Consider the following 26026-nt stretch of genomic DNA (forward strand, 5'->3'; position numbering starts at 1 on the left):
AATCAGAGAGCGGCGCTGATTCGAGGAAACCGGAAAAGGGGAAGCCAGGCTCCACCGAGTGAGCGATTGGCCGGCCGGGAGTCGGGGGGATCGGCGAGCAGCGGCTGGAGCCGGGGAAAGCGGAGTGCCGCGGCGCCGCTGGCAATCGGGAGAGTCGCTAGGACCGGAAACGCGTCACTGGCCCGGAGGGGCCGTTCAGTCAGTGTCCCAAAATGGCGCCTCTGGACCTGGACAAGTATGTGGAGATAGCACGGCAGTGCAAGTATCTCCCGGAAAATGACCTGAAGGTAACGAGTTGTGCATTTCCTCCTCCTCTAACTCCACGCCCGCCTTCCTGGTCGGCCGTGCTAGCCTTTGGCTGGCGGATGAACTCGTGCGAGCTGTCAAATTGGGGCTCTGCCTTATATCTGGGGCCCTGTGCGGTTGCTCTGAGCTCTTTTTTCATTAGGAGAATGAGGGCAGCCGGCTCACCGCGTCGACCATTAGTCGTGGCCCTGGACTTATCCCAGATTTTAAAAAAGCATTGCAAAAACACCGCCCATCCTCACTGGTCGAGGGTACCGCCAATGAGCGGCTCCTCCGTCTAAACTAGCGTCTCTGAAGACAACAGGAAGTCATGATCGCGATAGTTAAATTTGTGTGTTGTCTGCTGGTGGCAAAGATTTAAGGAGGGATGCCGTTTTTTTTAAAAAAAGTTTGATTGCTTGGAGTTAGCCGGAAGAACCTTTTCGAGCTTTTCTTTCCTCTGCAAACAAGAGGCGTTCACTCTTGTTTTCGATTACTTTCTGAATTGGATCGAGTTTGCATCCAGACAGAAGTTGGATTAATGTTTAATGTTTGGAATGCGTTCAAGTTTGATTTGTGATTATCTTCTACATCTTCAGAAACGTTGTCGGAGGGGATTCTTACTAATTTAAAAATAACACTGGATGATTTAAAATTGTTCAAGGATAGGGGACATAATTGTCTCTTTTACTCAACATGGTAGAATATATCAAAGTCATTCAAGCTGAGAGGTAGCATCTACTAACTTATTGCATTGGCATGTTTCAATAACTAGTTTTGCCAAAGTGCTTGCACTTGGATTATTCTCTGTGGACGTATTACACATAGCTTCTGGGAAGATAAATAGGTATATTTCAATTTATAGATACAAGAAATCAGCCAATCTTTTTGGCTATTTTCCTAAATATCTCTCTGGGTGGATGATAACATGGAGCATTTCATGATACTTAGTCATTTCCTTAGGATAATACTAGGCATATAATAACACTAACCTATGTAATCTAATTCTGGTTGAAGACATCTTCTATACATGCACACAACACAGGTACGTTTTCTTATTTTACTTTCATTGGATCACCATTCACTAACCAAGAAAACAAAGCAATAACAAATTTGTCAAAATTTACTTGTTTTTTGGTAACAAGCACAAAGTCCTATGAATTAGTCTTTGTGCTTAATGACATTCACTTAAATTTATGAGATTCCAGTAACTATTCCTGATAGCCATATGTAGCTCATGGCTAGTTGTAGCATAACATTTCACAGTGGTTCTTTTGGCTTAACTAATTAAGTGCCAACTCTTTGAAAGTGCATTCCAAATATTTTGCCATATTCTTGCAATGTTGTGCAAGTCTGGTACAGGTTCTGAGAAAGCTACAGAAAGTTGTAAACTAAGCTAGCTCTGTCATGGGCAGTGGCCTCCCCAGCATTAAGAACACCTTCAATAGGTGATTCCCCCATTAACGCCATCAAGGAGGAGGTACAGGAGCCTGAAGACACACACTCAATGTTTCAGTAGCAGCTACTTCCCCCTCAGTCATCAGATTTCTGAATGGACAATAAACGAATCACCACTATGTCACTTTCCTTTTTTTGCCATTTTTTCACAACATGCCAGTGAACCTGATTCTGATTATTTATTCAGTTGTTTTCTATTGAGGCTGAATCAATTACTTCATTATTACTTGACCCATGTGTATAGAGGAAATGTTTTCCTTGTTATTTCTGGTTCTTAATCCAATTAGTTCATAGTGTATTGAATGTGGTTAATGATCATTCAGTGAGTAGAAATCTTAAATTGTTTTTCACGTCCTTATTTTAATATACAAATACTTCAATCATATTGCTTCCAGGACTCTTGAGAAACACACCAGTTATTCCATTAACTTAACAATAATCCCTCATTCCTGTACACATACTTGAAAGAGTCTTTGTAATTTTTCAAAGCCTTCATATCCTTTCTGAAGTACATGGCTAGAATTGTAATGGTGAGTCTGGGGCTTTAGAACAGAGATGAGGAATTTCTGTTGCCAGAGGGTGGTGAATCTGTGGAATTTGTTGCTGCAGACAGCTATGGAGGTCCAGTCATTGGCTATATTTAAAGTGGAGTTTGATAGATTCTTGATTAGTCAGGGCATCAAAGGTTATGGGAAGAAGATGGGAGAATGAGGTTGAGAACGATAATAAATCAGCCATAATTGAATGGTCTTGCAATCTTACACTCTACCGTTGCAATAATTTGCTCCTCTGCACCTGTGATTCAAATAATTTGTTCATGATCCTAGTGTAGAAATTGTGTTTTGTACAAAGTTGGAGGAATTTAGTTTTAAAGTAATGTCCTTTGGTAGTTTGAGGATTTTATTTTTTTAAGTGAAGTTTGTCTATTCATCTGCTGTTTTTGGGTCTTGTATTGTGATCTGTGAGTCGGAATATAGTGTGGTCAAGTGTAAAGGTAATGAGTCATTCCATATCAGTTATTACAAACTCCATTCAACAACAGTGGCTTGTGTTTGTATTTTGCCTTTTTAAAGCAGCAAGATATTCCAAGGAATTTCAGTGTCATCATCAAACAGAATTTAACATTGGGTCACAAGGAGATTTTGGAAACCAAGGATTTAATCGAGCATGGGATCTAAAGTTTGCCACAGAGGAGAGAAACGAGGAGCTTTTTGAATAGATTTCTAGAGCTCGAGGCATTGCTACTGTTGTGGAGACATTAACCTTGGAAGTGAAAATAAATTCATCATTGGGCTTTAGGGGTGAGTGGGGACATTGATTTTTTTTTAGAGGTTTATAAAATCAAGGAATATAGTTTTTTTTCCTTTGAGGGCACAGGCCTCAGGTGAGAGGGAAGAAATTTAAGGTGGTCTGAAGAGAAAGTTTTCAACACCGGATGGTGAATAGCTGGAATATGCTGCCAGTGTGTTTGGTAGAGTTTAAAAGGCACTTGGGCAGGCAGGAAATACACAGATATGGACTTCATGCAGGCATATGGCACCACAAAATTGTAGTGGTTAGCATGACACTCTTGCAGCTTGGGGCTTTTCAGAATTTAGTTCCAGCACCATTCTGTAAGGAGTCTGTGTCCCCTGTAAAATGCATGGTTTTTTCCTGAGTGCTCCAGTTTCCTCCCCAGTCCAAAGAAGTGCAGGGAAGATTGGTCATTGTAAATTGTTCTTTGATTAGTCTAGGATTGGTTGGGGTTGTAGGGATGCTGGGGTGGCGTGGCTGGAAGAGCTACTCCGTGCTGTATTGCTAAATAAATAAAATGGATCAGCATCACAGTCGGCATGGACGAGGTGGGTCAAAATGCCGGTTTCTCTGCTGTGCAATTCCTTGGTAGCTTAGGTGGCCAACGTAGAATTGGATGACCGGAGGTTAGAGATGGGGTGGGATGAGCATGGAACAAGAAGGAGAATGTTTAAATCATAATGTTTCTTAAAGGGAATCATTTATTTAGGGACATTAGAAGGCTGTAGTTCAAGCCCTGCCCCTGCTGATCTTTTAAGAAGTCCACAAATTGTCTTAAGTGAGCATCTAAGGATAGTTGTGGTTAGAGTCTCAAACTACTGTTTTTAATCATTTCTAAAGAAAATGTGTATTGACTTTACAACTTGTATGTGTGATCCACACCTTTAATGGAGTGAGACTCCCAACGCTTAAATTTAAATTGAATAGTGACTATGGGAGCTTATAATTTCCTTGGAAGCTAGTGATACCAACTTTAATTAATTTTTTTCAGCGACTCTGCGACTACGTATGTGACTTGCTTTTGGAAGAGTCTAATGTCCAGCCAGTGTCTACACCTGTCACAGTCTGTGGGGACATACATGGGCAGGTAAATTTTACATTGTTTGAAGATTAAACCTTCCTTGAAGTTAGTTCTTCCAGACTTTGTTAAATCAGAAATGCATAGTTGCTTAATAATTGTTATCCTTTAATATCTGATTTCAAATGCCATTTGAGTCTGTTTGTTTTTCATTGTGGATTTGACAGCAATGACCAAAGATTCGAGTACAACCTTGTTTTTTAAATAGCTAAAACCCACTTGTAATCCCACTTTAAATAACTTTACATAACTAAAGTGATTTCTATCACCCCATTTCAAATATTGTGTGTTTATCATGGAAAAAAATTACTTCTTGGGAGTGAGATGATTCTCATGTTGCAATGAGTAAGGATGTCAAAGATTATGGGGAGAAGGCAGGATTGATAGGGATAATAAATCAGCAATGATGGAATGGTGAAGGAGACTTGATGGACTGAATGGCCTAATTCTACTCTTACGTCTTGTGGTTTCCCATTTTAGGGTCTGTATGTTCCAGAAGAGTTCATGCACTTCCTCATTGGGACAATTTTCCACAACTCCAAAAAGGATTTTGAGCTTTTTTTTCTCTCCTCACTTTATTCCTTTATGCCATTTATACAGGGATACAAGTGTGCAGTACACAACTTGTTAACAATAAATGATTTTCTCAGTATTTCACAACACAAATTGTACCTCTGTGCATTCTTGCATGTGGTTTTCAATGGAATAACCAATGTTCTATGTAGTCATTGGGGCTACTTCAGTAGACATCTAATGAGACTAGTTGTGTATTAAATGCTTACTAGTATTCTAGTGAATATGCTGTAAGTATTCCCTTGTCCATTTCCCCCCTCTCCTCCCCAGCATTTATCCCTGCAAGCAGCCAAAGAGCTACACCTGCTCATTCACTTCCATTCAGGGCCCCAAGCTGTCCTTTCATGTGAGGCAATACTTCACCTGTGAATCTGCTGGGGTTGTCAACAACGTCCAGTGTTCTCAATGCAGCCTGCTGTACGTTAGAGAGACCCATCATAAATTTGGGGAGGGGGGAGAGCACTTCATCGAGCACCTCCACTCCACCTGCCAAAAGCAGAACATTTTAATTTTGATTCCCATTGCAGTTCAACATGTCAGTCCATGGCCTCCTGTTGTGTCTCACTGAAGCCACCCTTGGGGTGGAGGGGCAACGCCTTGTGTTCCTTCTGGGTAGCCTCCAACCTGATGTTATGAAAATTGGTTTTCTAGTTTAAAAATATTCCCCTCCCTGTCCCCATTTCTCCACTCAGGTGTGTTTCCATCTTCTTACCTGCCTTTCTCCTCTCTCACCAACTACCCCCCCCCCCCACTTCCCTTACTTCTTTGGTCTACTCTCCTCTCCTATCAGATTCCTTCCTCTTCAGACCTTAATTTTTCCTACCCACCTGGTTTCACTGCTGTCTTTCTAGCTCCCCTCTCTTACCCGTAATTCTCATGTTTGAGTATTTTCAGATGTGAGAAGCTAAAATTAAACAGCACACAATAAGTGCTCAATAAACACAGCAAGTCAGACAACATTATGAATGAGAATAAAAAGTCAAAGTCTTGAACTGAGACCTTTCATCAGGACTGGAAAGGGGAAGAAAGTGGGGGTGGAGAAGATGTTAGATGAAACCAGGTGAGGGGGAAGGTGGGTGTGTGGTGGGGAGGGTCTGAAATAAGAAGCTGGGAGGGCATAGGTGGAAGAGGTAAAGGATTGATGAAGTAATAGCCATAACAGTGGACCATGGATAAAAGAGAAGGAGGAAGGTGAGAAGGGATAAGAGGGGAGTCAAAAAGGAGAATGGACAAAGTGCACAGTTGATGTGTGCACAGTTAATAATTTGAGTATTTGGTATTGTGAAGGTTCTGCATGAAGAAATGATGTACATAACCTAAGTTCACTGTATATCCAATAGTTTGCTTTACAAATAAACTTTCTGTTTGTAATGTACAAAATATCCAAGCCCTAAACTGACAGATGTATTCTAAATGTTTTTATAGTTTTATGACTTGGGTGAGCTGTTTAGAACTGGAGGACAAGTTCCTGACACAAATTATATTTTCATGGTAAGTATGTAAATTCCTTGAGTTTTGATTCAGTTGCAAATCTGACTTGGGTTAATTCTGTATGTTACAAAATTGGTACAGTAATGTGTTCATGCAGACGACGACTTTATGAACTGAGAGAACAAATGTATTGACACAGAAGAAAAAAAGCCCATGTGATGTGTATCTGAGCATCAAAAGTGAAGATCCAGCGACTGTCTTGTGAAAACAAAATATTATCTGGACTTGTATTCTGAAATAAATAGAAAAAGCTCAAAATGTTGGGTTGAACATTTATAGAGAGAAAAATGAATCTTTTATTGTACCTCCAACCAAGCTGCATAACCTAAATAATTCCAGTATTTTATATTCACTTGAATTATGGACTTAAGGTGTGTTATGTTCGGTATAAGAGCTGCCTAACAATATTATACAATAATATTTGTATTAGGAGCACTATTAGTTGTTCTATTCCCAACTTTTTCCATTGTCACGTGGGTTAAAAGATTTGCATCAATACTTTTAAGTTCAATGTAACATTAACATCTTTGCCATTTTAAAATAGGGTGACTTTGTGGACAGAGGGTATTACAGTCTTGAAACTTTTACCTACCTCCTCGCATTGAAGGCAAAATGGCCTGATCGCATTACACTCCTCAGAGGAAATCATGAAAGCAGGCAGATTACTCAAGTCTACGGGTTCTATGGTAATTAATTATCACCTACTTTAGAATTGTAAAGTTTTGAAGCAATTACCTTCCCTGCTGGGGACAAGGAAATCCTTCATCAATCTTTTTGTCAAATTCAGTATTTTGCATGTTCCAAAAAAAACTGAAGCTGGTTTACTTTAACAGATGAATGTCAAACAAAATATGGAAATGCTAATGCTTGGCGGTACTGTACCAAAGTCTTCGACATGCTCACAGTAGCAGCTGTAAGTATATACTTGTTTTGTGATGTCCAACAGCCATAACTCCATGGAAGTTCAATGCAATGTTAACATCCCTGTAAAACAGGCTTGTTAACACTAGGGGTCACTGCTTGGCATGAGGAGCTAAAATTGCTGGAATTTATGTTGAACATGGAATCATAGAAAACCTACAGCACAATACAGGCCCTTCAGCCCACAAAGCTGTGCTAAACATGTCCTTACCTTAGAACTACCTGGGCTTACCCATAGCCCTCTATTTTTCTAAGCTCCATGTACCTATCCAGGAGTCTCTTAAAATACCCTATTGTTACCGCTGCCATCGGCAGCCCATTCCACACACTCACCACTCTTTGCATTTTTCGTTTTTTTTTTAAACTTACCCCGATATCTCCTCTGTACCTACTTTCAAGCACCTTAAAACCATGCCCTCTCATGCTAGCCATTTCAGCCCTGGGGAAAAACCCTCTGACTATCCACACGATCGATGTGCCTCTCATTATCTTGTTCAGCTCTATCAGGTCCCCTTTAATCCTCCGTTGCTCCAAGGAGAAAAGGCCAAGTTCACTCAATCTATTCTCCTAAAGCATAATCCCTGTTAATCTCCTCTGTACCCTTTCTATGGTTTCCATATCCTTCCTGGAGTAAGGCAGCCGGAATTGAGCACAGTACTCCAAGTGGGGTCTGACCAGGGTCCTATATAGCTGCAACATTACTTCTCGGCTCTTAAACTCAATCCCATGGTTGATGAAGGCCAATGCACCATATGCCTTCTTAACCAAGGAGTCAACCTGCAAAGCCAGAACACTGTTCAATTATTCTGGCAAAGTGCTTAGTATGGTATAGAACAGCCCTTTGGCCCACAGTGGCGAGGGGGTTCAAAAGTTGCCTTATGCTAAATGTATTTGTTGCTTTAGTAGCTTGCCTTTGAAATTTTTGCCCTGCCACACAATGAAATTGTGGTTCAATTGTTTCTTTTCTGCTCAATAATAATTAAATTACTCCAGTTCATAATGCTGAATCCTTAATAGTTTGTGTGTGGTTTGAAGATGCGGTAATAAAATACTGTACAATTACAACTACCACATATTTAGAACTGCAATACCAGTAATCTTCAGTTAAAATTTTGAGTTCCCTCCTGTAACAGGAGTATGTGCCTTCATTACTCTATATTTTAGAATCAGGTTTATTATCACTGGCATGTGTCATTAAATTTGTTAACTTAGCAGCAGTTCAATGCAATAGATAATATTGAAGAAAGAAAAGATAATGAATAGATAAGTAGATCAATTGCAGTATACATATGTTGAATAGATTTTAAATCGTGCAAAAAATAAACATAATATATACTTTAAAAAGTGAGGTAGTGTTCAAGGGTTCAATGTCCATTTAGGACTTGGATGGCAGAAGGGAAAGACACTGTTCCTGAATCACTGAGTGTGTGCCTTGAGGCTTCTGTACCTCCTACCTGATGGTAAAGGTGAGAAAAGGGTATGCCCTGGGTACTGAAGGTCCTCAATAATGGATACTGCCTTTCTGAGACACCACTCTTCATGTCCTGGGTACTTTATAGGCTAATACCCAAGATGGAGCTAATTAAATTTCCAACTATCTGCAGCTTGTTTCAGTCCCCCCCCACTCCCATACCAGACAGAGATGCAGCTTGTCAGAATTCTCTCCACGGTACATCTATGGAAGTTTTTGGGTGTATTTGTTGACACACCAAATCTTTTCAAACTCCTAATGAAGTATAGCTGCTGTCTTGCATTCCTTACAACTGCATTGGTATGTTGGGACCAGGTTAGATCCTCAGAGATCTTGACACTGCTCACTCTCTCCACTTCTGATCCCTCCATGAGGATTGATATGTGTTCCTTCGTCTTACTCCTCCCGAAGTCCGCAAACAGCTCTTTCTTCTTACTTACATTGAGTGCCAGGTTGTTGCTGCGGCACCATTCCACTAGTTGGCAGATCTCACTCCTGTATGTCTTCTCTTCACCATCTGAGATTCTACCAATGATGGTGTTATTGTCAGCAAATTTATAGATGGTATTTGAGCTATACCTGACTTCATCCCCAGCCCTAGTATTTCTTGCACATTAATGCCTATACTGGGTTTCCCTCCATAAAATACTTTACACTTGTGTACTCAGAAATCTTCCTGTATTTCAGATTGTTTTTATTTCTTTCCTTGGCACAATATACATGTTTTTCCGCTCCCGTCCCTTGAGCGTCTTGGAATGCTTTTCTATGTTAAAGGCATTATATAATGCAAGTTGTTTTTGATGAGACTCTGGAGGCTTGTGAGAGACAAGTTTAGTAGCCTGATTTAAGAGGATATTGTGTGGCCTTAGTAGGTTGATTAAATATGTTGTTCTGCTTGTGAAAAGGAGATTGGAAATGATAAAACCTGTGGCTCTCTTTCAAATCTACTATTTTGTATACACGTGCAAAAATATAAATGATTGTTGTTGGATGCCCGTTGCAAAATCACAATTGGATAACGTAGATTATTTGGCAAAGAATGAACTTTTTGATAAATTTTCTGCACTACTGAAGTATAATAAAAAGGGTGGCAGGCAGGTCACCAATGGAGGAGGAGGAGGAGGAGGATGGAGGAGGCTGTGCACTTTTGTTAGGAATACCAGATATGGGACTTGGCTTTCAATGAGGAAAATGCTTAAGAATGTGGCTAAATCAAAAAGACTGAATGTATAGTTGTTTGCTAAAACATTATTTGCAATGTATACCAAAACAAAATCAGACAACTTATAAACATGAGAAAATCTGCAGATGCTGGAAATTCAAGCAATACATACAAAACTCTGGTGGAATGCAGCAGACCAGGAAGCATCTATAGGAAGAAGTACAGTCGACATATCGAGCTGAGACCTCTCGGTATGATACGTCAACTGTATTTCCTATCGATGCTGCCTGGCCTGCTGCGTTCCACCAGCATTTTGTGTGTGTGTGTTGCAGATAACTTGTAAAATTGGTTAGGTTACAGTTATTGTTATGCCCAGTTTTGGGCATTTTGTAATAGATAAGCATTCTGAGTCAAACTAAACCTTCAATTGCTTTGAGCCATTTTAATTTGCCACATCAGGAAAGGTAGAGATTTAATGAGCTTTTAAAAAATATTTGGTCTGATATTTGAAGCGAAAGGTGATTCAGGACTGGGGAAAGGCTGGGAGAGGAGTGAATGAGACTATTTTTCATTCCTATAAGGAATTTCTACAGATTCCATGAACCCAGTGGCCTTATTGGATGGTTGAGGTTTTACAGGTAAACGGATCTTGGGAGCAAACTAACTCAGTCAATTTGTGTTTTTCTATCCCAGTTGATAGATGAACAAATATTGTGTGTGCATGGTGGACTTTCTCCTGATATCAAAACTCTAGATCAAATTCGAACCATTGAGCGCAACCAGGAGATCCCACATAAAGGAGCCTTCTGTGATCTAGTGTGGTCAGATCCTGAAGATGTGGATACCTGGGCTATCAGCCCTCGAGGAGCAGGCTGGCTCTTTGGGGCAAAAGTTACCAATGAGGTAAGCTGTCAGACCACACAACTCAAAGTGCTTCTGTGTTGATGAGTTGAGGAATTATTTTAGGTGGTAATGGGATACTAGTTTCTCTTTATATTTAAAACGACTGGTATTGTCACATTTGACCAAGATACTTTTATATTTTTGTATTTTAATGTTCCACAATGTCATATTTTGTTTATCTCTGACTTTGTGTGGTTCCTTTTTGATGATACCAGCATTATTTTGGTGACTTGGATTTTGAATTTGGAAGACTGGCCATTTGGGGGGGGGGGGGGGGAAGTATGAAGTTATTAAGTTTTACAAAATTATTTGTATGGCACTTTTATTTAGAATGATGGGAAAAAAACTGCTGGACAGTGATTTGTTTTACACTGCCCTTTGCCATTTTTTTTACCCCATCTTGAGGTTGTAAGTTATGCATACACTTACTGTCATTCTGGATGAGACATTAGCTTTAATTAGACTTTTGGGTGATATATGTAGGGTACATGTTTAAAAAAAAAATCTCTCCTGCTCAATGTCCCATGAGCATGATGTTGACCTGCATGCACCTCAGTCCAAGTTTTCCTTTCGTTCCAGGTTCATTAAGTAAGGAGTTCACAATTTAACCTTTTTCTCAATTGTATGTGTCAGTCATATTTAATCCAGGTATGGGAAAACTTCTAAGATTTTAATTCTTTTTTTTGGGTAACCTTTTTGTTTTGTAGTTTGTCCATATCAACAACTTGAAACTAATCTGTCGAGCGCATCAACTAGTTCATGAAGGATATAAATTCATGTTTGATGAAAAGTTGGTGACTGTATGGTCTGCTCCAAACTATTGCTACCGCTGTGGAAATATTGCATCAATCATGGTCTTCAACAATGTAAACTCAAGGGAACCAAAGTTATTTCGGGCAGTTCCAGACTCGGAGCGTGTAATTCCACCAAGAACAACAACACCCTATTTCCTTTAAAATATATTTTGTTTTGGTCAGTTTTTTTTTCTTAATACAGTGTGCACAATGGACTGTAAACATTGTGTTGTGTAGACAGGATTCAAGATGTAGAATTTCAACCATTCTATCAAATTTTAAATGCTACATTGAATAAAGTGGTCTAAAGGGCTGCCTTTTTCTTGTTTTTAATGCTATCAGATACTGAGAAGCTGATTTATGTGCTCTGGTAATTAAAAATTTGTACATTAATTGTGTATTGATCAGTTTTCAAATTTCATTGTATTTTAATATAGTAATATGGTAACTATGACTCGTAGGTTAAAATATTGGAAATAAACTGCTTTATTAAGGAATGTTCATCACTTTTTCTGAATTTTAATTAGTAAATGTGATCTTAAAATTTTGGGAGCGTGATATTATTACTGAAGAGTAATTTCTATGCTGAAGCATGAAGCCTGGTACTTAGACAATTTAATGTGCAAATTCAGTAGTGCAAGTTATTTGATACTGTTTTTAGAACATTTATATTTAGATTCTTTAATATGTTATCTGGTGTTAATATCTGAATATTTTAAGCTTCATAACTGACTAATTTATCAACAGTATTGAAGTAATTAACAAATCTAATTTGTCTTGAGTTTGTAAATCTTTATTAGTCGTCAGGCAATCTTGAGGTTTTTGATTTTTGTTAAAGTCCATCAATCATCTACTGAGCCTTTTATATTTGAGGGGGGGGCGGGACGTGGGGATATCTTCATAGGCATCGAATCTCAGTGTGCCATTATATGGTTGTGATGTTTGAGTTCTGGCAATCTTCTCTGCTGAGCAAAAACTCACCTTCCCACACACAGTTTCCTCTTTTTTGTGTAGAAAAGTTGAATATTTGATAGAATTGAGACATCTTGTGCATTTTCTCCATTGCCCTCCAACATGCTGGAAGCTTGGTTGTATGGTGGTACTTCTGTAGCCATGTAGTTATAGAATTAGTCCTAATCCAGGCTATCATAAAGGCTGACTGTTTCAGTGCACTGTTGTGAGAGAATATCACTGGCCACCCAGCCTGGCAAATGACATCAGCAGGTGTCTTTTGTTTTTTTTGTAGATGTCAATGACTGTCTTAGAAAGTTGTGATGCAGACAGAGCGTGATCAAGTGCAGTCGAGGTCTTCCTCACCATAGATTAATTTGATATACCTGGCTCAAGAATGACTGCTGAGCTGCAATGTTGAAGAGCAATGTGAATCATAACCCAACGGGTAGGAAAGAAATTTAGGGTGGGGAGACTTATTAGAAAATGAATTTGTGGACACATAAAGCTCAACATTCTAAAGATTCTCTTACTTTGACTGTAGTATTTTCAACCAATTTGCAACTTTAAAAAAAAACTTACTAGTCTAGTCATGTATATGGATAATAAGACAGATTTGGTTTTTTTTAATTGCTGGACTATAATTTTAAGGTAATGTGAAATTGGTTGTGTAAACGTGCTAATTATGCATTGTATTTAATTTGCATAGGGTTTGAAGAAATGTACTTAACGTTAAATTTTAATTGTAAGTATCCATAATTTGTATTGTGGTAAGACATAATATTTCTTCAAAATAGTCATATAATTTATCATAGGAAATCAGTTTCTTTATTGTGAAAAGTATAGACTAATACTGGTGTTTTTAAATTTAGTCATTACATGATGTGAAGATGAGTGGTATTAATGGTATTCTGTTACTGCTAACAGGATTACTAACTCAAATTATTGTCATTGAACCATATATATGTATACAGCTAAATGAAAGATTGTTCCTTGGGGTCAAGATGCAGAACACAGTACATAGTCAGAAAATAATAGCACAAGTCCCTTTTTCTGAAAGGTATAGTTGCAGGGAGAATTAGAGCTATTGTATTGAATCCCTAATATTTCATCCAATATCTATTGAAAAAAGTTCTCCCAGTCATTATTAATACTTGTAACTTTTCCAAAAGTTTATCTTCTAAATTGATGTGTATTCCATCCTCTTTTAATTAAAGTCCCATCCCTTGTAACAATGTAATTTGCAGAATAGAATTTAATCTAAGTTCATCCTTTTTTTTTCACATCTAACAATGTTGATATCTTGTTGTTATGGCATAATGCAAGTCAACTGGTCTCTGCAGTCTGTTCAGCAATTAGTGATTGAGGCCAAGACTGGATCTGCATGATTACCTCCCATACTCTTGCTCCCTTGTAGCTCTGCTGTCTTTCTGTCTTCAATATATCAATGACTCTGTCTTTATAGCTCTCTGGGATAGAGGATTCCAGACTCATGACCTTTTGAAGTTCATGGAACATAGAACAGCACAGTACAGGAACAATCCCTTCAGCACACAATATCTGTACCAGCCATGTAGCCCAAAACTAATCCTGTTTGCTTGTACATGATCTGCACCTTCATGTGCCAGTCTGCTTGTTCCCTTTGCTCAACTGTCACCAGAGGACACGTTCTTTCTATTGCCCACTCTGTTTCTTTCTCTCCCCCACCTTACTCATCTCACCTACCAATCACCATCCCCTGTGCCCTTCCTCCTCTTTATCCACTCTCCTCTTCTATCATGTTCCTTCTTCAGCCCTTTACCTTTTCTACCTATCTTCTCCCTGCTTTTTACTTCATCCCCACCTCGCCCACTTGGCTTCACCTATCATGTTCCAGCTTGTACTTCTTAATCCCCCCTCCCTTTCTCTGGCATCTTTCCCCCCCTTCATTTCCAATCTTAATGAAGGGTCTTGGTCCGAAATGGCAACTGTTTATTCATTTCCATAGATGCTACCTGACCTGAGTTCCTCCAGCATTTTGTTCTGGATTTTCAGCATCTGCAAAATCTCTTGTGTTTCTGATGTTCTTTCTGCATTCACCCTGTCTTTCCTTTTCATTATATGTGTCAATGGTATAGCTTTCTATAACATAGGAAAGCTGTATGTAATTTCATTAACCCTTTAAGGTTGCATTAAAATTTCCATGTTGTTCTGGTCTATGGCCCCTGTAATAAAGGACAACATTCCCAATTACTTGTACATTAATATTTTGTGTTTCATGTACCAGGATGCCCAAATCCCTTTGTATCACATCCTTAAATAGTAATTGGCTTTTTATTATTTATTTCAAACTGAATATCCTCACTATTCCCTCATTACTTGCCATCTGCTGATGTCTTGCTTACAACTTATTTCTATCTCTTTAAAGGTACTTTTGTGCCCTCATTTCAATTAGCTAAAATTGCCCATCTTTGTACACTGAGCAAACCTGGCTTTAGTTCACTAACGCTGATCTCTCTAGTTCAGTTTTGGAAAATTGCTCATTATTTTCCCTTTCTCTTTTTATGAGAGAAACTATTAAAATAAACCCCTAAACCATACATGCTCTTATCTTATTTAGTTTATTGGGCACTTATTGCACTCCTCTTGAAATTCAAGTAAACTAAAGTTCAAAGTATGTATATGAAATACAACCTTTGAGATTCAATGGCACAATTACAATCCATCTTTTATTTAAAAAAAAATCTCACATCAGAGATTCAATATGTGTTGGGGGGGGAGGGGGAAAGCATGCAAATAATTCTAAAAGTAACCCAGTTCCTGAAAATGAGTCCACAGCCACTGAGTCAGTTCAGTCAAACTTTCATATACTCCATAACATTGCCATGTACTCTGATACTCTATTTTCTCCATCTTTATTTTGTCATTCCTTGCTTATGGCTTACAATTTGCCAACCCTCTAGCCTACCACTGATTTTCACAACATAATCACATTACACAATACCAAATCTAAAATAGTTTGCTTCCTGATAGTTTTCTGGAGAAAATTACTGAGAAATCATTCTAAATGAACTCTATGAACACCTTCTGCTCATCTGATTAGTCCAATCCGTATGTTCATTAAAGCTGTGCATGGTTATTACAGTAACTTTCTTTGGAGCCCCTATTATTTTCTTTGGTTCTGTGGAATAGCTACTGTTAGGAGACTATTAATTCCACTGACTTCATATCTCTTCATTGCATAGAAGGGGGCCTTTTGGTCAAACAAATCTATTCCTACCTCCGAGCAGTCCTCCATATCCCTGCAATTAATTTCCCATGTCTGATAATCCCCAATGCACAAGTCACCCAGATGTGGTCTGACCAACATGTCATGTCATCAGAATATTCCTCAATGACCTGCAAATCCTTTGCCAAATGCCTACCACTTCCTTTCTTAAGGCACTGATTCATTTTGTTCCTAACCTAACTGACATTAAAAGTTCTTCCATTTTAAAGTTAACTAATCCAAAAGCAGCAATCGTAGCTGTAACAAGTAACCTTCCTTTGTGACCCACACAAACTGGAAGTTTGGAGCCATGACATACAGCTTTACATTACTAGACTTTAATACTCTGTTGCAAAGCTCAATAAATCTCACCAACTTCACACCTTGTCTTATTTTCCCCAGGTGAAACAAAAGCCAAAACCTTCCTCTAATTTAAATAATTTATGTGCTGAAAGTAGATTCAAATACCACAGTCTGCCTGCTCCAGTATCCCAGAACTCTACTGCATAAGAGCACTTCCTTTTGGCGTATGAGGGAATCACACCTGTTCATGTTAGTCTAGCCAGCCGGAAGTCCATACCCCTTGCCTTCAAGCTTGGATATACCTCAATCTTCCATTATTCCACTATTCTGTTTATCTAGGCAAATGTAATAAAAGTTAATATATAATAATACTATAATCATTCTTTTGTTAGTTTTATGTTTTAATACCATGTATCTTTATAATGAAAATTCCACTGATCACTTCATAAATTCATTTTGGAAAAGAAATTTGTCTTAGTTTGCTTCGGGGTACAGTTAATAGGGAGTGGAAAATTTGTATCTATTATGGCCTTAAAGGGATCCAGAGATGTTTGTACATTCCCAGGTACAGAATATAATTCCACCCACACAGACTAAAGCCGCATGTAATAGAACTTCGTCCTTCATAATCCACTGTACCCCTGGCTAACATTGTGTGAGTGGCACTTGGTGTGTGCTTATTGTATGATAATCAAACAAAAGGTCTCCATTACTATTGGAGTTGCAGATCATGTATGGGGAACAGATAAGCTAATTTACATGCATGCTTCATCAAAACTAAATCAAATTTTCTTGAGGCTGAGAGTAAAAATTTGTTTCACTTCAAAATCTATATATTGTAACAGTCCTATTATCTCAATTAAACCAGAGAATAAATGTGCAATTTAGTTTTAATGTGTTAAGTGTTACATAACATTAATTGTTGCCTTTTACACGTCTTCCAAGCAAGACATCTGTAGCCACATTTACTGGTTCATTTAATATAGCAACAAGAATTTTATTACATGTTGAGCTTTCTCACAAAACTAAATCCTTTTAACAAATACTACCTGATCATATTGAGGATCTGGTTCTACTTTGAACTGAAAATTGTAATCTTGTCTGTCACAAGTCTTAAGTTTGGTTGCTAATCATGCTCTCCTATCCACTTAGAAAGATGGTAGGCATATTTTTGGATTATTATTTTGGAAATAAAATATCAACACTTCTTACAGCCTAGATATTTGCTGAAGAGAAAATGCTGCTTCAAGTATCTTGTTAATAAAACACTTGCTTGGCATAATGTTTGTTTATTTTCTAAAATTTTTCAATTGACCTTTTGATCAAATGTGAGATCATTAATCCATGTCAGATAAGGTTCAGTTGGTAGCACTCTCTCTGTGGGGTTCAGAATGCTGAGTTCAGAATGTTATGAGATAAGCTCCCATTCCAGAGATGTATACAAATGCTTGGCTGACATCTTAGCTCAGCAGATGTAGTGTTGTACAATTGAAACTGTCATCTTTTGGGTGGGACTTTAAACCAAAAGCCTGAGTGTTCTCACAGACAGATACAGCACCACAAGGTGGAGTTATTCTCAGCATTTTGGCCAGCATTCGCCTCCCTTAAACGTTAATAGAAGGATGTGCTGGTATTGGAGAGAGTCCACAGGAGTGTCACAAGAATGATCAAGGAAGGAAAGAGTTAACATATGAGGAGTGTTTGATGGTTCTGGGCCTGTTCATGCTGGAGTTCAGAAGAGTGATAGGGGATCTCATTGGAAAACTTTAAATTATTGGAAGATATTTAATATAGAGTGGACATGGGGATGTTTCCTATAGTGCTGGAGTCTAGGACCAGAGGGCACAGCCTCTGAATACAAGGACATCCTTTAGATCAGAGATGTGGAATTTGCTTAGCCAGAGGGTGGTAATGTTGTGGAATTCATTGCCACAGATAGCTATGGAGATCAAGTGTGTGGGTATATTTAAAGTGGAGCTTGATAGGTTGTTGATTAGTAAGGGTGTGGAAGGCTATGAGGAAAATGGGGGTTGAGGGGGATAATAAATCAGCCATAATGGAATGGCAGCTGAATCAATAGGCTGAATAGCCAAATTTTGTTCATGTCTTAAGGACCACACAATCTATTTTAGTAGTGCTTGTGAGAGCCATTTGTACAAAAAAAAAGGATGGTGTACAATTTACAATGATTCAATTCAGATGTACTTTTTCTGAAATTCCTTTGGGATAGAAGAAACTATAAAGAAGAAAACCTTTTAAGGCTTTTTTATAACATCCATTGGCCTTGAAATGGTATATTACTGTCAGGTTTACTACATGACGTGAAATTTGTTTTACAGCAACAGGACAGAGTAAAGACATAAAGTTCTATAAATTAAAGAATAAATAGAGTGCAAAAGAAGGAATAATGAGGTGGTGTTCATGGTTTCATAGATCATTTGAAAATCTGATGGGAAAAGAGAAGTTGTTCCTGGATTGTTCAGTGTGGATTAAGGCTTTTGCACCTCCTCCCTAATAGTGATGAGAAGAAGATTGTGATCCTGAGCAGAATGATAGCATTTAAAAGGTAAGCTTGGTACTCAAATAAAAGGTATTGTAAAAATCCTGACGTGGTATCAGAGAAATATGACATCTCTTTGTCATGGCCTAGAATGATCAGAGGTTGGATATTTAACATGAAAATTCTATTGAGTATTGAGTTCTGGTTCCAGCTTCTTGAATTGCCTTTAGAAATGCTTCCCAACATGTGGGTCATTTTTGGATTTGATTACTCTCCTTGGAACACATGATGACATCAGCAAGTACATACAATTACATTAGTTACAAAAATAAAATGCAACTTCATAATTAATTGAGCTCAATTTTAAACAGCATGCATTATCCACACTAAGAAGGCCCCCCAATAACTGGGGGAGAAAGAAATCTTCATGAGACATCTTCTGTGGTGTTTTAATGTCTTGGTGTCGCACAGCACAGAAACAGGCCCATTAGTGTCTATGCTGACTGTGAAATACTAATCTCTACTAATCCCATTCACCAGCACTTTGATCTGTAACTACCATAACTTGCATGTTTTTAATATATAGGTGGGATAAGCAGTATGGTTGAAGGTTACTGCTGTCATTGTGATAAGAACAATAATGAGGAAATACCATTTTCACTCTAATATTGGCACTTAAGACTCAGTTGAGTTGAGATCACAATCCTGTAAGTGCAGAGTTGCCCATCCAGATCTGTAAGTTAATTTCCTCTGTAAATGGAACTTGGTTAGCCTCCATTATGAAAATATTTTCTCCATGGCATAAAAAGGTTGGGAGCCCCTGCTTTGGAGTAAGTATTAATACATAATGCTGTATTAGTATTTAACCAGTAGGTTGTAGGATTGTCAGATTTGACTAGAGTTTGAACTAAATTTGATAGTTAAACAACATTATTCGGTGAGCAGTTTTGGGCCCCTTATCTCAGAAAAGATGTGCTGACATTGGAGAGGATAAAGAGGAGCTTTGTGAGAGTGATTCTGGGAATGAAAAGCTTAACATATGAGAAGCATTTGACGCCTCTGGGGCTGTACTCACTGGAGTTTAGAAGAATGGGGGGAGGATCTCATTGGAATTTATCAAATATTGAAAGGCCTAGACAGAGTAGGTGTGGAGAGGGTGTTTCCAATAGTACAGGGTCTAAGACCAAAGAGCTCATCTACTGAATAAGATGAGGAAAAATTTCTTTACAGAGGGTGGTGAATCTGTGGCATTCCTTGCCTCAGATGCCTGTGGAGGCAAGTCATTGGATATATTTAAAGCAGAGGTTGATATGTTCCTGATTAGTAAGGGTGTCAAAGGTTTCAGGGAGAAGGCAAGAGACTAGGGTTGAGAGGGAAAATAAATTAGCCATGATGGAATGGAGGTACAGACTTGATGGGCCAAATGGCCTAATTGTGCTCCTATGTTCTTTGTTTTTGTGGTCATAAGATAACTCAGGTAACACATTAATGCACTCATGAAGAAGACTTGCCAGCAGCTATACTTCTTTAGGAGATTTGGTATGTCAGCAAATACTCTAGCAAGTGTCTATCGATGTGCAATGGAGAGCATTCTAGCTGGCTGCATCGCCACCTGGTAAGGAAGCTCCGCTGCACAGGATTGAAAGAGACTTCCAGACTCTAAACTTTCCCCTCGGTGGATTTCTTTACAAGGCAGTGCTCGAATAAGGTGACATCCACCAATGGACACTCACAACCCAGGACATGCTTCTCAATACTCCCATCAGGGAGGAGGAATAGAAGACTGAAGACTCACACTCAACACTTCAGGAACAGCTTCTTCCCCACTGCCGTCAGATTTCTGAATGGCCCATGAAACCACAAACACCAACTCATTATTTGTCTTTCACACTATTTATTTATTTATTCATTCATTCATTATCTTAACACATAGTAATTTAAAAAAAGTCTTGCACTGAGTGGCTGCCAAAAAAAATTCACAACATATGTCAGTGATAATAAACCTGATACTGTTTCTGAGAAAATCGTTTTTCAGTGACCTATTCTACAGTCATATACTGAAAAGGGGAATGAATAATTGAGCTATATTGCAAAAGTTAAAAGCTGAAACAATGTAATTTGTGTTTTGCTATCAACTTGATCATTAAGAAATGTTTTAATAGCATTAATGATAATTATAGCACTATAGATTCAATGGATAAGGAGCAATACTGCACACTACCTACCAATTATCCAAAATACAAGGATATAGAAATATGTGAACCTCTAAATATGAATGAATACATCAAGATTTTGCTCTATATATTATCTTCATTGTATTTATAATGTCATGTCATACAAAAGTTTTACTTGGCCACAAAAGCAACCCGGCTTTCCTAAGTATTGCAAACCTGAGAACAATTAACCAAACACGAGGAAATCTGCAGATGCTGGAAATTCAAACAACAGCACACACAAAATGGTGGTAGAACACAGCAGGCCAGGCAGCATCTATAGGGAGAAGTGCTGTCGACATTTCGGGCCGAGACCCTTCATCAAGACAACTAACAATTAACCAAATCTTTGTTCTTAAAAGAACCAAAGTTGTTGCTGATGAAATTCTAAAATGGACAAATATTTATTCTGAAAAGTCATAATGTCCTACCAGTCCATCAAGTCAAGATGCCTTCTGAGATAGTTCTGTTGCCTGTGTGTTCCTATAAACCATTTCTGTCCATGTACCTGTCCAAATATAATTTAGAAGTTACCCACCTCCAGCGCTTCTTCCGGCAGCTCAGTTCATATACAAGTTTTCCAAGTGAAATCTTGCCTCTCAGGACTCCTTTAAATCTTTCTCCTTTCACCTTAAACTTAGTTTATTTATTTATGAGATACAGCACAGAATAGGCCCTCTGGCCCTTTGAGCTACACCACCTAGCAACCCCTGATTTAACCCCTGTTCTAATCACAGGACAATTTACAATGACCAATTAACCTACCAATCAGTACGTCTTCAGACTGTGGCAGGAAACCAGAGCACCCAAAGGAAATCCACGTTGTCACGGGAAGAACGTACAAACTCCTTATGGATGGTAGCGGGAACTGAACCTGGGTCACTAGTACTGTACAGCGTTGTGCTAACCACTATGCTACGATGCCACCCTAGATAAGCTTAGACTCCCTAACCCAGGGACAAAGACTGTGACAATCCATCTTATCTGTGCCCCTCATGATTTTGTAAACCACATCTTTATCTCCTCTGCAGGGAAAACAATCCCAGCCTACCTAGTCCCTCTTTACAACTCAAGCCTCCCATCTTGGCAATGTTCCTGTGGTTCGTTCCTGCACCCTCTCCAGTGTAACCACATCCTTCCTTTAGTGTGGTGATCAGAACTGCACACAATATTCTATAGGTGCACTCTCACCAGTATGTGGTACAGCTGCAGTATGCCTTTACAATTCTTGTATTTATTTTGCCTTATCTTCAGAAACCGGATCTTAATATGTGCGTAATAAGAGAAGAAAACTTGCTTTTTTCATTAGGAATATTTGAGAAAGAGAAAATGTCATGTGCAACTGAGCCAATGTTTTAATCTTACAACTTACCTGTACGTCTTTGGAATGTGGGAGGAAACCAGAGCATCCTGAGGAAACCACGTGGTCACAGGGAGGATGTGCAAACTCCTTACAGGCAGGAATTGAACCTCATTACTGCCACTATAAATATTGTTGATTGGTCAGGGCATGAAGAGATACAGGGAGAAGGCAGGATACTGGGACTGAGAGGGAGATTGGATCAGCCATAATGAAATGGCTGAGCACTCAATGGGCCACATGGTGTTCATCTGTCAATCTGGATGAGTATGCTGCAGTTGTTACCGACTTCATTAAAACCTGTGTTGATGAGTGTGTGCCTACAAAGACTTACTGTACATTCCCAAACCAAAAGCCATGGATGAACCAGGAGGTATGTCATCTGCAGAAGGCTAGATCTGTGGCATTCAAGTCTGGCAACCCAGGCCCGTACCAGAAAACCAGGTGTGATTTGTGGAGGGCTATTTCAAGGGCTAAGGGACAATTTCAAATGAGGTTGGAGGTAATTTCGAATGAGGTTGGAGGTGATTTCAGATGCACAGCAACTCTGGCAGGGACAGCAAGACATAACTTCCTACAAAGCGAAACCTAATAGTATGAATGGCAGTGCTGCTTCATTACCAGATGAACTCAATGCCTTCTATGCACACTTTGAAAGGGAGAACACAACTACAGCTGTGAAGATCCCTGCTGCACCTGATGACCCTGTGATCTCTCTCTCAGAGGCCAATGTTAGACTGTCTTTAAAGAGGGTGAACCCTCACAAAACAGAAGGTCCCGACAGAGTACCTGGTAAGGCTGTGAAAACCTGTGCCAACCAACTAGTGGGAGTATTCAAGGATGTTTTCAACCTCTCATTCCTATGCGTAGAAGTTCCCACTTGCTTCAAAAAGGCAACAACTATACCAGTGCCTAAGAATAATGTGAGCTGCCTTAATAACCATTTTATTAAGTTGCACTCACATTGACAGTGATGAAATGCGTTGAGAGGTTGATTATGACTAGACTAAACTCCTGCCTCAGCAAGGACCTGGTCCCATTGCAATGGCTCTTCACATGGCTTTAGACCACCTAGACAACACAAATACCTGCGTCAGGATGCTGTTTATTGATTATAACTCAGCATTTAATACCATCATTCCCACAATCCTGAATGAGAAGTTGCAGAACCTGGGCCTCTGTACCTCCCTCTGCAATTGGATCCTCAACTTCCTAACCAGAAGACCACAGTCTGTACAGTTTGGTGATAACATATTTCCTTCGCTGACGATCAACACTGGTGCACTTCAGGGGTGTGTGCTTAGCCCACTGCTCTATTCTCTATACACATGACTGTGTGGCTAGGCATAGCTCAAATACCAGCTATAAATTTGCTGACGATACAACCATTGTTGGTAGAATCTCAGGTGGTGACGAGAGGGTGTACAGGAGTAAGATACGCCAACTAGTGGAATGGTGCTGCAGTGACAACCTGGCACTCAACATCAGTAAGATGAAAGAGCTGATTGTGGACTTCAGGAAGGGTAAGACAAAGGAACACCTACCAATCCTCATAGAGGGATCAGAAATGGAGAGAGTGAGCAGTTTTAAGTTCCTGGGTATCAAGGTCTTTGAGGATCTAACCTGGTCCCAACATATTGATGTAGTCATAAAGGGGGCAAGACAGTGACCATATTAGGAGCTTGAAGTGATTTGACATGTCAACAAATACACTCAAAAACTTCTATAGTTGTACCATGGAGAGCATTCTGTCAGGCTGCATCACTATCTGGTATGGAGGGGCTACTGCACAGGACTGAAAGAAGCTGCAGAAGGTTGTAAATCTAGTTAGCTCTATCTTGGGCACTAGCCTACAAAGTACCCAGGACATTTTTAGGTAGCAGTGTCTCAAAAAGTCAGCGTCATTATTAAAGACCTCCAGCAGCCAGGGCATGCCCTTTTCTCACTGTTGCCATCAGGTAGGAGATACAGAAGCCTGAAAGTGCACACTCAGCAATTCAAGAACAGCTTCTTCCCCTCTGCCATCAGATTCCTGAATAGACATTGAAGCTTTGGACACTACCTCACATTTTTTAATATACAGTATTTCTGTTTTTGCACATTTTAATAATCTATTCAATATATGTAATTGATTTATTTATTGTTATTATTTTTCTCTCTCTCTCTCTCTGCTAGATTATGTATTGCATTGAACTGCTGCTGCTGCTAAGTTAACAAATTTTACGTCACATGCTGGTGATAATAAACCTGATTCAGATTCTGAATTCTGTTCCTATATCTTATGGTCTAACTGCTACTCTGACATTGTGAAACTGTATAAGTGAAAGGAAATAAAGTGGTTCAATTGACTTTACAGTTCTTTATTGGGGGCAGGGGTGGACATTCACCTCTGTAAGCTGTGTCATTCACCAGGGTCATGACTAATTTATTTTTACCTCAGTGGCACTTCCTCTAATCCTGATTTTCTTAATAGCTAAAAATTTATTGATCTCCATATTCTCAGTGACTGAGCCTTCACAGTCCTCCTGGGAAGAGAATTCTGAAACACGTACTTTAGTACAGGAGTCCAATGCAGCGGGATGAGTCACTATTTATTTAATCATTTATGTATTTTACAACTAAATGTAACTATTCTTCATATCCACTAGGTATGTAGAATCATTTCTATAGTGACTATCATTGCCTCGCAGTCTGTTGACACTTGAACAGCCAATCTGCGCAAAATGTTAAATTTCCTATGAATAATATGTAACTCCTCAAAAGCAGTGAATCACTATTGATCATCAGCTTTAAGAACATATCATAAACAAAATATGAATCATCTGCAGAATAACCGATGCACAATTTAAGGTTCCATTGCTAGTATTAAGGATTGTTTGGATTAACATTTGTTTATTAGGGGCATCATGATAGTGCATGCTGAAAGATCAAGGTCGATTCCCTGCACTCTCTTTAAGGATTTTGTATGTTAACCTTGTGACTGTGTGGGTTTCCTCTGGGTGCTCTGGTTTCCTCCCATGTTCCAATGATGTACAGGTTAGGGTTAGTGAATTGTGGACATGATTTGTTGACGCTGGAATGATGGCAAAACAACTTGCTGATTTACTTTGACACAAATTACGCATTTTACTGCCTGTTTCAATACACATGCAATAAAAAAAGCTAATCTTTATTCTTTAGCTGGAAGTCACAAAAATAATTGCCCATCCTCAAGTGGTGATGAGCTGCTGTTCTGAGCCAGTGTATTCCTTGTGCTGATAAGGGAACCTACAATGCTGTTTGGAGGCGTGTCCAGGGTTTGACCCAGCAGCACTGAAAGAAAGCCAAGTCAGGATAGTGCACAGTTCTGAGGGGGACTTGTGGACAGTGGAGTTTCCATGCACCGACTTCCTTAGTCCTCCTTGGTAGTGCAGTTATGTTTGTTTGGAACACACACAAATTGCTGGAGGATCTCAGCAGGTCAGGCAGTATCTATGGAAATGAATAAACAGTCAGGCCTAGATCCTTTGTCAGGAAAGGAAGGTTGGTTTCAGAGTGCTGTACTGAGTTAATGCTGTATTGACAAGACTGGTTTTCCAAATACTCTTGCCAATATTGATTCTATAAACAATGGTTCTAAAAACAAATGGGTATTTTTCTGCTCCTGTTCATGAGAGCTTGTTGTGTACAATTTTGGGTTCAATGGACTTGAATTGAGTGGTGAGACTCTGATCCAGACAATTGGAGAGTGTTATATCATGGATTCCTTGTAGATAATTACAAGGAATAGGTCAATTTCCCACAGGATATCCAGCCAGTCAGTTACTCTTTGCCAGCAGAACTCTTCCATTCTCTGACCTGCTCCAAACCAGTGACCTTTCTTTCCACCTTTCCTAAATTAAGATCAGGTTCATTTTCAATTGTCATCAACTTATGACATACTGTGTGTGTTTCTCTTTGAAAAGTAAAGTTCAAATATTCCCTAATCATACAGAAAAAAACACAACACATAATTTTCTAGTATTTAAAGAAATCAAATGGAAA

At 39.0% G+C, this 26026-nt stretch overlaps 1 protein-coding gene across 1 annotated transcript; it reads left to right on the top strand.

Annotated features, from left to right (window-relative positions):
- The first annotated feature begins 6 nt into the window (after nucleotides 1-6).
- ppp6c (protein phosphatase 6, catalytic subunit) lies at nucleotides 7-11742 on the top strand. The gene is made up of 7 exons (XM_059993906.1): nucleotides 7-287; nucleotides 4028-4123; nucleotides 6113-6178; nucleotides 6723-6864; nucleotides 7012-7091; nucleotides 10426-10635; nucleotides 11343-11742. The coding sequence occupies exons 1-7, from the start codon at nucleotides 213-215 to the stop codon at nucleotides 11589-11591; spliced, it is 918 nt and encodes a 305-aa protein (XP_059849889.1). The 5' UTR covers nucleotides 7-212; the 3' UTR covers nucleotides 11592-11742.
- Nucleotides 11743-26026: the final 14284 nt, after the last annotated feature.

This window comes from Hypanus sabinus, chromosome 18 (assembly GCF_030144855.1).
Source record: "Hypanus sabinus isolate sHypSab1 chromosome 18, sHypSab1.hap1, whole genome shotgun sequence".
Taxonomy (NCBI): domain Eukaryota; kingdom Metazoa; phylum Chordata; class Chondrichthyes; order Myliobatiformes; family Dasyatidae; genus Hypanus; species Hypanus sabinus.